The 16,011-nt window shown below is 43.7% G+C and overlaps 1 protein-coding gene across 2 annotated transcripts in view; it reads left to right on the forward strand.

Annotated features, from left to right (window-relative positions):
* Positions 1-16,011, forward strand: part of PAHX (phytanoyl-CoA dioxygenase (PhyH) family protein) — a 111,006-nt gene that overhangs the window by 41,252 nt on the left and 53,743 nt on the right. For both annotated transcript variants that reach the window (XM_086517208.1, XM_086517209.1), the window contains exons 2-7: positions 14,436-14,557; positions 14,758-14,818; positions 15,042-15,110; positions 15,185-15,303; positions 15,399-15,546; positions 15,687-15,831. In XM_086517208.1, the coding sequence (XP_086373334.1) occupies positions 14,436-14,557; positions 14,758-14,818; positions 15,042-15,110; positions 15,185-15,303; positions 15,399-15,546; positions 15,687-15,831 (664 nt within the window). The remainder of the gene's footprint in view (positions 1-14,435; positions 14,558-14,757; positions 14,819-15,041; positions 15,111-15,184; positions 15,304-15,398; positions 15,547-15,686; positions 15,832-16,011) is intronic.

Genomic DNA, 16,011 nt, shown 5'->3' on the forward strand with positions numbered 1-16,011 from the left:
TAACAAACTTGGACACTCCAAGTCAAGAATCAACCGCGACAGCACCAAATAACCACTTCAAAACAATTCACAGATCACAATAGATTTGCACTGGCCCGGCGGAGTTCCGTGCCTAGAGATATTGGCCCCAAAGACTGGCACCCCTCTCGGTATTTCTTTTTGTATTAATCAATCATCAAAGTACAAGAGAGCGGTTAGGGTTTCACTCTCAGACTCTGCGTCCAGATGCTCTTGAGAAGTGAGGCCCTCACCACTAATTTAAAGGTTACAAGGGATGCCCAAAAGCAGAGCCCCAAAAGCTTCAAATCAAAAACAATTGCTCTCTCTCTCTCACAGAGAGTCAAAACATGAAAGCAAAAGCATTCTCTCTCTCTTTCTCATTTAAGTAGAGAAAAAGCAAAATTTGCGTCGCTCATCATTTTCGAATTTTTTTTAAAAAAAAATAAAAATAAATAAATAAATAAATACAAAAATATCAGCCTCCGCGATTTCCGGAAATTAGGTTTTCTGGCAGAAATTAGGGTTTGCAGGAATTTTAGGGTTTCTGGCAGAAATTAGGGTTTCTGCTGTCCGCCACGTCAACACTTTGTGACATAGTCTCTATCTTGGCCGGATCCATCTGCACTCCTGCTGCTGACACAATGTGTCCCAAAAAGTGTATCTTTGGTAGGAAAAATTCACTTTTCTTCGCATTAATCACTAACTTGTGATCTCGTAATGCTTGAAAGACTTGAAGCAGATGTTCTCTATGTTCTGCCTCATCCTTGGAGAAAACAATGATCAAAGAAAGTGCCAACAAATAGTCTATACTCATAACCCAAAATTCGTCCGAAAGGCTGTCTTGTAGACGTCTCCTGGCGCGATTCGGATCTGATGATATCCACTTTTCAAGTCGACCCTGCTACAGCATGAGGATCCTTGTAGCCGGTCAAGTATATTATCGATTCTAGGAATCGGAAATCTGTTCTTGATGATGATTTTGTTGAGAGCTCTATAATCGATGCACATTCTCCAAGATCGGTCTTTCTTCAAAACCAACAACACTGGAGAGCAGTACGGTGAAGTACTAGGCTGGACAAGACCCTTTTCCAAAAGGTCTTTCACTTGGTTCATAATCTCTTCGTTCTGGGCTCGGCTCACATGGTAAGGTTGCCGGTTCGGTGGTGTGCTTTCAGGTATCAGATCAATGGTATAATCTTGAGGATGAGCGGGTGGTAACTTGCCTGGTAGGCCCTCTGAGAAGCAATCGGCATGAGAGTGGAGAAAATCTTGGCGTTCTTTATCAAGTTCAGACATATTTGTCCTATCCTCATCATTCAACTCTTTCATAAAGATCGAGTAAACAAACAGACTGGATTTCATTAACTTTGAAATGGCCGAAGCCGATACAATAGGGACAGACTCGCCCTTAAGTTTTATATCGAGTACAATGGTTTTGCCCTTCTATGTGGTCAATGTCGCTTTCCTCTCTCAATAATCGACCACGGCGGCATTCTTGTGGTACCAGGGAATTCCCAAGAGGACATCACAAACTTCGAAAGGCATTATGTAAAAGCCCTCATGCCCCAAATACCCCTAACAATGCAACCGAAGTTTGCCAATGACAGGTGTAATGCCTACGTCCCTGCCGGGTGCCGCTAGAATAGCCTCTGCATGTAAGGTGCAGTGGAAGTGAATGTTGAACTTTGCTCAAGATGAGTGCTCCGAACTGTGCTCAAGGTTCCTTTTACTTAGGGAAGGGAGAGCCTTCTAACCTTTAATGAGAAAGTGCAAGTGATCACAAACAATGTGGATAAACACTGTGAATGAAGGTGCTGAGACTGAGAGATAGAGAGAGATGAATACGACACCAGAATGTTGTTAAACCCTCCTCCGAAGGCCCCACTCTCTAAGGCGAGAGCGGTCTACTATTGATTGCACAAATCTCTACAATGCTTGGACTTGCCGACGATGAGGACGATGAGGAGACGGGCTGAAATTTGAAAATGCTAATGGCTGGAATCTGCAAATCTTTATCTGCTGAATTTTGACTCTATGTCGGTGACGATGTCGATGACAACAATGCGACGACGACGCACTGAAAATGCAAATGCTAAAATCTATGTTTTTCGGGCTGAAACTGCAAACTGTGCGGGATCTGACCGTGCGGCGAGGATCTAATGCGGGAAGGTGAGATCTGCGAGGTTCGGGACTTCTAGTGCGGAGTCTGACTGCTGAAAACTGAAAACGCTGATGCTTCTTGGAGTTCGGTCGTGGTGAATCTGCAAAACGCTGAAGTGTTATGCTGATGCAAAAACGCTAGGGATGATTCTTGTCTCCTTGCAAAAACGCTAGGGCTTTTGCTGGTTTTGCTGTCGCCGGTTGTCTTGCAGATGCAAAACGCTAGGCTGATCTGTTGTTCTACTGTCGCCGGGAATCTACAAGTGCAAAAACGCTGGCTGATCTGGGTGCAAAAACGCTAGCTTGTTGCAGATGGTGCAAAACGCTAGGGTCCTGGTGGGGGTTCTGCTGAGAAGGTGCATGTTGAGCGAAGGTGCTTCTGCTGCCTCTTCTGCCAGAAAGTGCTAGCGCTAGGTTTCTATATATACAAGCTTATCAAATTTGCCCTACCTAGTTCCCAACAAAAATCACTTAAAAATAATAAGTGAAAAATGTCAAAAATAGGAAAAATAGGTCTATGCACTGTAAAAATGCTCATGATGGGTTCTGATGGAAATCTGATGATCATGCTGTGTGCAACCAAAGGATATGTATCTACTCTTAGTGTCTGGGCATTCACGGTCTGTGAACAGACACACAAAAGTGCCATATTACTTCCTAATCTAACTGAATTGAACCCATGTCATGAAGTAGCTTGTCCACATACACATAGGGTTAGATGTGCACGTGACATTGCAAGTGGTCCCATTCGATCGGGAGTGATCTCGAGCCGCACCGCCAATTCTGGTGAAATGAAGTTGGCCTTGGCTCCTCCATCAAAGAAGTTCAGGGCTTCTTGGTCTTTCACTTTCTCCCAAGCTTGGCAAAGTTCTGTACTCTCGTCTATCGTGCTGGGATCGATACCCACGCAATCTGGAACCAGTCCTGTTTTCATCTTGCCTTTTCTTCCACGGTCCTCAGCTGCTCTGGAACTCTCAGGCCTTTCATCGTCCTTGTCGTTCTGTTCTTTCTGTGCCTTTTTAGGGCGCTTTGTCACAAAGTGATGATGCGGCAGACAGTAGAAACCCTAATTTCTGCCAGAAACCCTCAAATTCCTGCAAACCCTAATTTCTGCCAAAAACCCTAATTTTCGGAAATCGCGGAGGCTAAAAAAAAGAATTAAAAAAAAATAAAAAAATAAAAAAAATATATACATATTTTTGGAAAAATAATGAGCAACGCGAATTTTGCTTTTTTTTTTTAATATAAAAAAAGAAAAGACTCTCTAAAGAGAGAGAGAGGACTACTGCTTTTGATTTTAAAAGCTTTTGGGGCTCTGCTTTTGGGCATCCCTTGTACCTTTAAATAAGTGGTGAGGGCTTCACTTCTCAGAGCATCTGGACGCAGAGTCTGAGAGTGAAACCCTAACCACTCTCTTGTAGTTTGATGATTGATTAATACAAAAAGAAATACCGAAAGGGCCGCCAGTCTTTGGGGCCAATATCTCTAGGCACGGAACTCCGCCGGGCCAGTGCAAATCTATTGTGATCTGTGAATTGTTTTGAAGTGGTTATTTGGTGATGTCGCGATTGATTCTTGACTTGGAGTGTCCAAGTCTGTTACAGTGGTATCAGAGCACGGCCGATTTCTCTTCTACGGGAAATCCGATCCCCGAATTTTTTTTTCCGCGGCACCTATGGCTTTAGGCAATGATCAGTCGACTCCCTCTACATTTGGAGATGCGGGCTAGGATCACAACGAAGATTCAGACAGAGAATATGGCCCGCCTAGGCCTACTCAGGCGGAGCAGCAAGAGATGGAGCATCGTCAATTGATAAGCGATGCAACAAAGATGATGCTCAATTTTGCCAAGGACCCGAAGATGGCGAAATATATGAACCAGACCTCTTTGGAAGAGGTATAGATGGAGTGGCAGAGAACCACAACACCACCCGAAACCCGCTCTCAAGAAACCTTCTGCCTCCAAGAAAATATATGAAGAAGGAACTGGAGAACGTGGTTGATGCACGGATTGCTCAGCTTTTTGACACGCAAAAGAAGGCCAAAAAGCACGGCAAAAAGCAGAAGAAAAGCACTGACTTTCTAGGTTATTTGGGTCGTCAGTCGACATTCGACAAGGCAAAGAAACAAAAGAAGCGTGTCAAGTTTGAAGGCTTACCCAGGTCTTCTTCTTCTTCTTCTTCTGATAGTTCTTCTAGCTCCTCGGATTCGAGCGAAGAAGACAGAAAAGGTAAAAAGCGAAGCAAGAAACAACGCTTCGGAAAGGGCAAGAAAAAGGCAAGGAAGTCTAAGTCTCGCCCAGTGAGTGACAGTTCTACTGAGGACTCGTCTACAGACAGCTCAGATTCTGATGATGGAAACTTTTATGCGAACAAGAAGAATTTTTACAAAGCTAACCAGTATGACTTTCTCGAAGATAAAAGCAAGAAAGTCCGAGAGTTTAAGGAAGGTGGCCACTCGATCAAGTTTGATACTTTCTCAGGATACTCAGATGCTTCGAAGGCTTTGTCTTTTATACAGCAGTTTGACATCGCTTTCGCGGGAGGACGCTATTCATAGCACTCCAAGATTCGGAGAGCTACCTCTTACTTTAAGGGGAATGCTCGTACTTGGTGGTCCACTCTTCTTTTAAACAAGACTGCGCCAGTTAAATGGCTGAAATTTGAAAAGCTTTTTATTTCTTCTTGGTTGACGCAAGAATATGAACGAGATGTACGAGCTGCTTGGAACCATCTTCGGATGACCAAGAGCGATACAGTGAATTCTTATTGTGAAAGATTCTGGAGCTCTTTTCTACCCCCCTCTTCATTCAAGAAGATCTCGTTCAGAGAACAGATTGAGCGGTTTACCTTGGGTCTACCTACAGAGATCCGAGATCACTGCTTGGAACAGAAGTCAGCTTCTATTCAAGAGTTGATAAGTCATGCGAAGCGGGGCTTTGCCATTCACTCTGGTAGTCTGACCTACCCCACAGATGAGGCCATGACACAATGAGCTGAACTAACTTCTGGGAATGAAAGTAGAAAGAAAAAAGAGCAACCAAGAGAAAAAATGATGCACGACCCAAGCTTACTCCTGAGGAGAGAGCTCGCTTCATCAGAGAGGGGAAGTGCTTTGGATGCGGGGAACATGGACATATCTCCGCGAAGTGCCCTAAAAAGGCACAGAAAGAACAGAATGATAAAGACGACGACAGGCCTGAGAGTTCGAGAGCAGCTGAGTAGCGTGGCAGAAAAGGCAGAAAGAAAAGCAGAACTCGTACCACATGGCGTGGGACCTGCACAGAATCTAATGAATGAAAGTACAAACTTTGCCGCTTTTGGGGCAAAGTGAAGGATCGGGAAGCTCTTTTGAAGGAGCCAAGGCCAACTTCTTTTCACTTGGAATTGGCGGCTTGATTTGGAATTACGCCCGACAGACTGACGCCACAGGCGGAGGTAGTTCGACTGGCACCCGGATGGGATGTTGCCATTACACCGAGCATTGGCAAACTTTGTTTGCAAAGACAGCGGTGTTCAGGGCACGTGAGTGACGTTCTACTCAGAATCCCTTGGTACCACAAGAACTACGCCGTGGTTGACTACCGGGCTGAGAAAGCGACTTTGATAAATGAAGGGCTTAGAGATTGTACTTGATGAACTTTAGTTTCTTACTCATTCTTTTGGGAGAGAACTGAACGATGGATAAAGGTTGAATATGTTTTGACCTGATCAAAAGAACGCCAAGATTTTTCTCCACACTCATTCCGATTGCTTTTGAGAGGGCCTGAAGATCAATGATCAAACCATTGATCTGATATCTGGAAGCACGCCACCGAATCGGCCACCTTATCGTGTGAGCCGAGTACAGAATGAAAAGATTATGAACCCGGTGAAAGACCTCTTGGAAAAGGGTCTTGTCCAGCCTAGTACTTCACCGTATTGCTCTCCGGTGTTGTTGGTTTTGAAGAAAGATGGATCTTGGAGAATGTGCATCGATTATAGCACTCTCAACGAAATCACCATCAAGAACAGATTTCGGATTCCTAGGATCGATGATATACTCGACAGGTTACAGGGATCCTTGTGCTTTAGTAGGATTGACTTGAAGAGTGGATATCATCAGATCAAGATAGCGCCAGGAGATGTCTACAATACAGCTTTTCGGACGACTTTTGGGTTATTTAAGTTTTTGGTGATGCCTTTTGGCTTAACCAATGCTCTTGCGACATTTAACCAGATGATGGACGGGATTTTTCGAGAGTACAGGCTATTTGTTGGCACTTTCTTTGACGACATCATTGTTTTCTCCAAGAATGAGGCAGAACACAGAGATCATCTGCTTCAAGTCTTTCAGGCATTACGAGATCACACGTTGGTGATTAATGCAAAGAAAAGTGAATTTTTCCTACCAGAGATACACTTTTTGGGACACATTGTGTCAGCAGCAAGAGTGCAAATGGACCCGGCCAAGATAGAGACTATCCGTGATTGGCCCGATTTGAGGAATGTCCATGAAGTTTGAAGCTTCTTGGGACTGTGTTCGTACTATAGGCGGTTCATACGAAAGTTTGCAGAGGTTGCTTCCCCTTTGCATACCTTGACACAGAAAGGAGTACCTTTTTCGTGGGGACCCACAAAGGTGACTGCCTTTCGGACATTGAAAGAGAAATTGACTACGGGACCTATTTTGACTTTGCTGGACTTGCAGAAGTCATTTGAAGTATATTGTGATGCTTGTGGTTGTAGTCTGGGTGCGGTCTTGATGCAAGAAGGCCATGTCATAGCTTACGAGAGCCGTTTGTTCTCTAGACCGGAGATGACAGCACAGATCTATGAGAAAGAGCTTTTGGCGGTTATCCATGCTCTTACTCAGTGGCGGCATTACCTACTCGGAGCGGATTTTACTGTCTTTACAGACCATCAGAGTTTGCGCTACTTCTTGTCACAGAAGCAGCTTTCGGAAAAGCAGATGCGGTGGGCGAACATCTTGTCACAGTTCCACTTCCAGATTGTCCACGTGCAGGGACAGAAGAATGTGGTGGCAGATGCTTTGTCTCGGAAATCGTTGGTTCTTGCTGTTTCGGCGATACATCATAGGAGCTTCGAGGATATGGTCGATCAATATGCCCCAGATACAGATTTTACAGATATTTTCACACGGCTACGGGATGGGGAGACAGTAGCTGGATACTCCCTGCGGGAAGGCTACTTGATGAAAAAGACTATGTTGTGCGTTACACAGCTGTTGAGAGAAAAGGTTATAACTGAATGCTCTGTCTACCTTTTACGGGTCACCGCGGCATTGCTACCACCATGAAAGGGGTAGAGAGATACTTCTTTGGGCCGAGACTCAAAAAGGATGTGGAAGAGTTTGTGCGCAGTTGCTTGGTATGCCAGAAGGTCAAGTTTGATAGGCATAAGGCACAGGGATTGTTACAGCCTTTACCCATACCCACCCACCCCTGGGAAAGTATTGCAATGGATTTCATTTTTGATCTCCCGAGAACATAGAATGATGACGATGATTTTCCGATTACATGGCACGTCTGAGACGATTGTCTCCGACAGAGACCCCAGATTTATGAGTTTGTTTTGGAAGGCAATTTGGGAGAACATTGGGACGCAGTTGCAGTTCTCATCATCGTTCCACTTGCAGACTGACGGGCAATTTGAGATTGTCAATTCAGTGATTTTAGATTTATTGAAGTCTTGTATCTCGGATTAGAAGACTCAATGGGAAAAGAACCTATCTTTGGTGGAATTTGCCTATAGTAACACGATACACTCTTCGACGGGGAAGACGCCATGTGAGATTGTTGAAAGTGCTGCGAAGGTTCTATCCTTCCTGAGCACGAAAGATTAGATATTTGAAGCGGATGAGTATTCGCGAGATTTGGATACGGCTTTTGCCAAGGTTCGCGAGACTTTGCAGGAGTCTCAAGAACGACAGAAAAAGGCAGCGGATCGCCATCGTCGCGACTTGAAACTGAAGGAGGATGATTGGGTGCTCTTACTTTTGAGAAGGCATGCCTAAGAAAGAAAAAGGGAAAGGAGAGGCTTTTCCCAAAGCTTAGTATGTGATACTACGGACCTTTCCAGATTACTGAAAAGATAAACGATGTCTCCTTCTGATCGAAACTGCTAGATACTTGGAGGATTCACAATGCATTGCATGTGAGTCTCTTGAACCCTGTTAAGGGTGATGTGCCTGATGATGGGGAGCTTGATGAGCAACCTGAAGTGGAAGAAAACGAGGAGATCCTTGTTCCTGAACAGATTTTGACACATAACGATACGAAGAAAGGTAAAGTTCGAAGGCGGTTCTTGGTTTAGTTCAAGAACTTTCCTGCATTTGATGCGAAGTGGATGGAGGAGGAGGACCTAGCAGATACTCCTCGGATTGTGAAACTTTACCTCGATGTTTTGGTTTAGCATAGTCTACTCCAAACGGAACCCAGAAACTCAGCTTGGCCGAAGGTCTGGTACAGTGGGATGGACAAGAGGGGAGTTACTCCGCTCCTTTGTCAACAGATGCCTCGATTTTGATACTAAAGTCACTGATGTCTCTTTGAGCTTCAGGGATACTCAGAGCTGACAGTATTCTGCTGGATGACTTTATGAAATGGAATTCTTGATTATGATACTGATTTGTTCTTGACTTCTTGTGAGTGCAGGAACTGACAAACGAAATGACTGCAGCATTTTGGTCTGATTAATCTCGAATAGACATGGTTGCAATAGGGGTTAGTCAATCGGACATCGATGAGGTCCCGATTGGACCTAGATGTGATTGCTAGCTACATTGCTGATAAATCATGGTCTAAGATCCGAATGAATGTTGAATGTCCTGTGATGTCCTGTGATGTCTGGTGATGTCCTGTGATGTCATGTGATGTGACTGTCGATTTTGTACATGTGCTAGATGTGTGTTCCTAGTACGTAGGTACTAACAATCAGTGTCTACTAAGACGGTTTATGGCTTTTGTCGGTTTTGCAGGCGTAATCGCGGTCGATTACAATGCTTTCAAGAGGGGGGTATGTTACAAAGTGATGACGTGGCGGACAACAGAAACCCTAATTTCTGCCAGAAACCCTAAAATTCCTGCAAACCCTAATTTCTGCCAATAACCCTAATTTCCGGAAATCGCGGAGCGACGCGAATTTTGCTTTTTTTTTAATATAAAAAAGAAAAGACTCTCTACAGAGAGAGAGAGGACTACTGCTTTTGATTTTAAAAGCTTTTGGGGCTCTGCTTTTGGGCATCCCTTGTACCTTTAAATAACTGGTGAGGGCTTCACTTCTCAGAGCATCTGGACGCAGAGTCTGAGAGTGAAACCCTAACCACTCTCTTGTAGTTTGATGATTGATTAATACAAAAAGAAATACCGATAGGGGCGCCAGTCTTTGGGGCCAATATCTCTAGGCACGGAACTCCGCCGGGCCAGTGCAAATCTATTGTGATCTGTGAATTGTTTTGAAGTGGTTATTTGGTGCTGTCGCGATTGATTCTTGACTTGGAGTGTCCAAGTCTGTTACACGCTTCGCTGAGATATGCCCCGTTTCCCCGCATCCAAAGCACTTCCCCTCCTTTATGTAGCGAGCCTGCTCTTGAGGAGTAAGCTTGGGTCGTGCATCTTTTTCTTTCTTTTCCGGAGTGCTCTTTCTCTTTCTACTTTCATTTGCCGAAGTCTGTTCAGCTCTTTGCGTCATGATCTCATCTGTGGGGTAGGTTAGACTACTAGAGTGAATGGCAAAACCCCGTTTCGCATGACTCATGAACTCCTGAATGGAAACTGACTTTTGTTCTAAGCAGTGATCTTGGATCTTTGTAGGAAGACCCAAGGTAAACCGCTCAATCCGTTTCTTGAACGAGATCTTTTTACATGAAGAGACGGGTAGAAAAGAGCTACAGAATCTCTCGCAATAAGCGTCCACTGTATCCTTCTTGGTCATTCGAAGATGGTTCCAAGCAGTTCGTATGTCGCGTTCATACTCTCGAGTCAACCATGAAGAAATAAAAAGCCTTTTGAATTTCAGCCATTTAACTGGCGTTGTTTGTTTAATAGAAGCGTGGACCACCAAGTTCGAGCATTCCCCTTAAAGTAAGAGGCAGCTCTCCGAATCTTAGAGTGCTCCGAATAACGCCCTCCAGAGAAAGCTATGTCAAACTGCTGTACAAAAGCCTTTGAAGCATCTCTATAACTAGAAAACGTCTCAAATTTAATTGACTGTCCACCTTCCTTAAACTCTCGGACTTTCTTGCTTTTGTCTTCCAGAAAGTCATATTGGTTGGCTTTATAAAAATTCTTCTTCTTTGCGTTAAATTTGCTGTCATCAAAGTCCGAACTATCTGCAGACGAGTCCTTTGTAGAACTGTCAATCACGGGGCGAGATTTAGGCTTCTTTGCCTTTTTCTTGCCCTTTCCGGAGCTTTGCTTTTTGCTTCGCTTTTTACCTTTTCTGTCTTCTTCGCTTGAGTCAGATGAGCTAGAAGAACTCTCATAAGAAGAAGAAGGAGAAGAACTGGGTACTCCTTCAAATCGAACACGCTTCTTCTGCTTTCTTGCCTTTTCAAAAGTAGATTGACAACCCAAATAACCTGAGAAGTCAGCGCCTTTCTTCTGCTTTTTGTCGTTCTTATTAGCTTTGTTCTGCGCGTCAAAAAGCTGAGCAATTCGTGCATCAACCACCTCTTCTAATTCTTGCTCTGTGTACATCCTGGGCGTAGGAGGTTTCTTGAGAGCCGATTTGAGGGGTGGCTGTGTGGTCTTCTTCCACTGTGATTGCACCTCATCGAAAGAGGTCTCGCTCATATACTTTGCAAATTTAGGGTTCTTCGCAAAATTGAGCATCATCTTTGTTCCGTCGCCGATCAATCGTTGATGCTCCATCTCTTTGAGCTCCGCCTGAGTAGGCCGAGGCGGGCCATACTCCTTGCATGAATCTTCGTTGTGATCTATTCCCGCATCGCCGGATGCAAAGGAAGTCGATTGATCTTTGGCTGAAGCCATAGGTGCCGCGTAAAAAGGGATGGGATTGCCCTTAGGAGAGAAATTGGCCGTGCTCTGATACCACTGTAACAGACTTGGACACTCCAAGCGGAGAATCTACCACGACACCATAAATAATCACTTCAAACAGTCCAGAGTTCACAATAGATTCGACACTGGCCCGGCAGAGTTCCGTGAGATATTGGCCCCAAAGATTGGCGCCTCTTTCGGTAATTTTTTTTGTATTAATTTGTGTTCAAAGTACAAGAGTGCAGGGTAGGCGCTCACACTTAGACTCTGCGTCCAGATGCTCTGAGTTGTGAGTGACCTACCCACATATTTAAAGAGTTTACAAAGGATGCTAAAAGCAGAGCCCCAAAAGCTTCAAAAGCTGTCCCAAAAGCTTCAAGTTAAAAGCTCTTTGAAAAATAAAGCAAGAGACTCTTTTTGTCTCATTCTTGCTTAATGTAAAATAAAGCAATCCCAAAAAGCTTCAGCGTAATTTTCAGCGTTCAGCTTTTGCGTAGCAAAAAGCTGTCCCAAAAGCTGTCCGTACAGCCCTGCCACGTGGCTGCCTGCCCGCGAATGGCGCCGCATTTTCCGGAGCTGTCCGTACAGTAGGCCACGTCAGCAGTAGGACACGTTAGCATGCAGTCCGTGACCAGCAGGGCAGGAGTATGTGTGTACTGAGCAGCCACGTCACCATTGCTGTCTGCCTAGGATTGTTCCATGCCAAGAGGGTGTGGATGTGTGTATATTGTGCAGGCCACGTGACAGAGTTGTGACACCACCTCTTCTATGTCGACATTAAAAGCGAAGAAGTGTGAAATTATTCAGTGTTTTTCCAGTTCTATCACACCTACAGTATTGGCGACCCCTAGACCTAAGAAGAGAGAACCCAAAGTAACCTCACACTTTTTCTCCTTTTTTGCGCGAACCACACATTTTCTACAGAGTTTTCGATAAGAAAGCATATCATGACATTATCTTAGGACAATCATTGATATGCCTTGAGATGTTTTTATGATCAAGGCTAAAAATGCTCTTGTTGACATTATCATAGGACAATCATTTATTTGTCAGCTTTAGATGTTTAGGATAAGGGTATATTCGCATCTACTCATAGCAATTGGGTCTTGGGAACTATAAGAAAGATACATATAAAAATCATCCTTATTGAGATGTACAAAGACTTCTATATGGAGGAAATTTGACTCCAGTACTGTTGAAACAAACTTGTGTCACACAATGATGCATGCATGGATTGGGGGGGCGGGTGGGTTGGGGTTGGGGTTGTGGGGGGATGCTGTATTTTAGAGTGAAGCAAGGAAGATAAGGCTTATGTGCTATAACCATGTATGCAGTACAAGCTCAAGCTGTTCCAGCGGACTTACGTACTGGCAGCACTAATATGTTTTCTATCATAGAAAACAGAGCGCTTTATTCCCTCTTATAATTCGTGAGTTCAGACTATTCTGAACTTATGAAGGTATATATAAGGATTGACCATTATGCTAAAGATTAAGATAAGCTCTCTACTTAGGACCGAGAAATCCAACGTGTATCTTCCCTGAAGTAGATCAGGCCTCCAAGAAAATTGCTCTAAAAAAGGTTATTTTCAGCCAAGAAGTCCAAGACCTAGCCCTACATACCTATTCCACACGAAGATAAGAGGTAATGCTCTGGAGGAGCGATGTGTACCCATCAAAAGAGAAGTTTGGAGGATTTGAAAGATTGGACAGTGGCTACAGCTGGAGTGTCATTGAAGGTGTGCTTTCATTGCATGGGGATCCAAAATATGATCTCACTGTCTCTCTCCACCTCTCATACATGAGGTGAAGAAACCTTTTATACGCAAGAAAGAACCAAGAAACTAAGAAACCCAACCAGAGATGGTTTTGTGTTGGTGTTATAAATTATTGTTGTTCATGCTTTATCAGCTGCTGTGCTTGACAGTGCACATGTCACCACGATACGTTTCAAGGCTGTGCTGTTTCATGAATGTAAGAGCACAGTGAAATATAGGACCAAAATGTTCATAGATGGATATCCCAAGGTCCGAAAATGTGTTGGTAGGAAATGACGTGTGTTTCTCTTGATCAGCGAAACGTTTTAAGACTTGAAACATCTTACCTGTCTGGACCCGTTGAAACGTGTTTCATGGTTATATGAGGTCCTGGTCCATGCTAGGCTTACTCAATAGTTCCCACTCCTAGGTTTTCTTAGACTCCCTGAACTCTCTGAAGTAGGTACAACATGTTGTCATAGCTCATTGAACTGCATGAGCATGTATGGTTTTTCTTTTGTAGGTAGTAGTTTTTGCTGCAGTAGAAGTTAACATCGGCTTTACTCTTTCGTCCGCTCTCTTATTGTAGCGCGGATAATGTGTCGTGCTCTCTACAGTGTGGGTGCCCCTCAGTGCAATGTGCGTGACAATCTCACTCAAACAAATGAAAACTCTCTCAAACAGAATGAAACACAGAAACAACGGATAACAACACAGAAACAATGGATAACAACAGAGACACAACAGTGGACCAGAACATGTGGACTCGACTAGCTCAAAGAACCATGTACAGACTCTGGCGTGGCAGCACACTCCGCTCCAGCCCAGGACTCACAGGTACAAATGGGGTGTCGAGGCTCAGATGTGCAGGGATGGTGAAGCAGTGCTCTGTGTAAGACTTCCTCTAGAAGACTACGTGCAAGATAAGATAGAACTGCCCCAAAACACGACTACTCATATGTACAACCATAAGAGCCACCAACGGCCCATAAATGTCCAGCCAGCTAAGTCTATCTCCAAACTGAGTGGTGGTGGTGACCTAGCCACGATGTCCACTAGACCACCGTAGGTACCCTACCACGTGTCACTCCCAGCCCAAATGGTCCGTCCAGTGTGAACCAGACCAACTGTAGCTAACTGTCCAATTGCCTGTCCTGTGAAGTGACTGTAGCCCTGCTACACTTATGCTGTTTCATAATAACAAGAGTCTCTGTAGAAAGGGAAAAGAAAACTGGTCACATGGTGCTAATAATGGTACAAATGGGTTCTCCATTCGATTTGATTTCTGCAGATAAATCTTTCATTTGCACTTGCTCGTTGCGCATACTACAGTATTAAGAACGTAGAGGATTACATGCACAGTGTAAAGTAGGCATATAATAACTGAAGACATTGAGTCATCAGTTGTGTTCACACAACTATTTTTTCTGCATTTACAACATGATTATGGGCATGATCTTACTTGATTCAGCTACTGAGCAATGGGTTTGATTTTGATTTTTAAATGTATAATATCAGGCTATTTGGTCATAGAAGATTTTACAAGCCAGGATGAATGCAAGCAGCTGATGTGTCGCATGGGGGAACTTGTCCACAAGTTTGATCCTTCCCAAATCACCGTGTTTTCTACAACTACCAGGGTGCTTACGGAACCATTTGAGCACCCTTCTTTTTACTCAAAACATTCCTCTCTTTAAGATTTCATGATGGTGGTTTTTCTCATAGAGCTTTCTCAAGTAATATGCACATGAGCGTAGCTTACTAAGATGCCTTTGGGCAGGAGGATCTGTCAACAGCCTGGTAAAAAAGAATCTAACATGCTTACTGATGATTAATGCAGAGGCATAGTTTGGATAACTACTTCTATGAAAGTGCGGATAATATTTCGTTTTTTTTTGAAGGTAATTTGATTGTGCTTTTCATGTATCATGCTTTTCCCTCTGGCATCGTTTTCGTCATCATATGAGTGTGATCATCAGTAAATTGGGCTCTTTGATCTCATACTTGACCTACCTTGAGGAAACTGTCAGGCATTCTTTTGTTGTTTTTGCTTGAAACTGATCAGCAAGCATAGTCTAAGTTTAAACAGCATCATTCTGATGCATCATATTGTGGCTTCAACAGAGAAAGCTTTTGATGAACAGGGGCAATTGAAACAGTCCAAGGAAGTCTCTATAAATAAGGTTGGTCATGGTAAGTTTCTCATGGTAATTGTCTTGTGCTTTAGAGACTAAAACTGTTAGTGAACTAAAAGCTGCTCCTTCCAGCGTTACATGAGAAAGACCCCCTCTTCACAGAGTTTTCACAATCCTCTCAAATAGCTGATGTATTTAAATATTTGAATCTCAAAAAGCCGGTGCTTATTCAGTCCATGTACATATTTAAGGTGAGTGAAAATGTTCTGCAGACAGTGGTGTATGGCTTTATATTTGCTAGGCGATTTCATGTTTTTGTATTTGGAAACCATTCATGTGAAAACAGCAACCAGGAATAGGTGGCGAGGTAGTTCCACATCAAGACAGCACTTTTCTATACTCAGATCCACCTTCTCTTGTTGGTTTGTGGATTGCTTTAGAGGATGCTACAAAGGAGAATGGATGTTTATGGGCACTACCTAAATCTCATAGAGGTTTGCTGTATTTCAAGCCCTTATAATTTCCCTATAACGTAATAAACATGTTGGAGGTAGATAAAGGAGAGGAGTGTGGAGATATTTTCCAAAGTAGAATATATAATCTGTTGCAGTACTGAAACTGCACATTTTTTAAGGTGGATTGAAGAGACGTTACGTCAAAGATGCTAATGGTGGAAAATTCATTGGAGATAGTCCCGAGTATGATTACTCTGAATTTGTACCACTTGAAATGAAAGCTGGGTCATTGGTCGTCCTCCATGGAAGCCTTGTCCATCAAAGGTATGGAATTTGAATGAAGCTTTGTGTGTGTGTGTACACACATGATAGTATGCGAGTTGTATGCATGCCTGTGTGCAAGGATGTACATAGAGGCACTGGTGCAGGCATGTATGTGCGTATGTGTATGCACACACCCCCAGAAATTGTGGGTGCTCTTGACACTATGTCTTCTCTAAGCTG

This window comes from Adiantum capillus-veneris, chromosome 7, assembly GCF_014529385.1.
Source record: "Adiantum capillus-veneris isolate H3 chromosome 7, ASM1452938v2, whole genome shotgun sequence".
Classification (NCBI taxonomy): Eukaryota; Viridiplantae; Streptophyta; class Polypodiopsida; order Polypodiales; family Pteridaceae; genus Adiantum; species Adiantum capillus-veneris.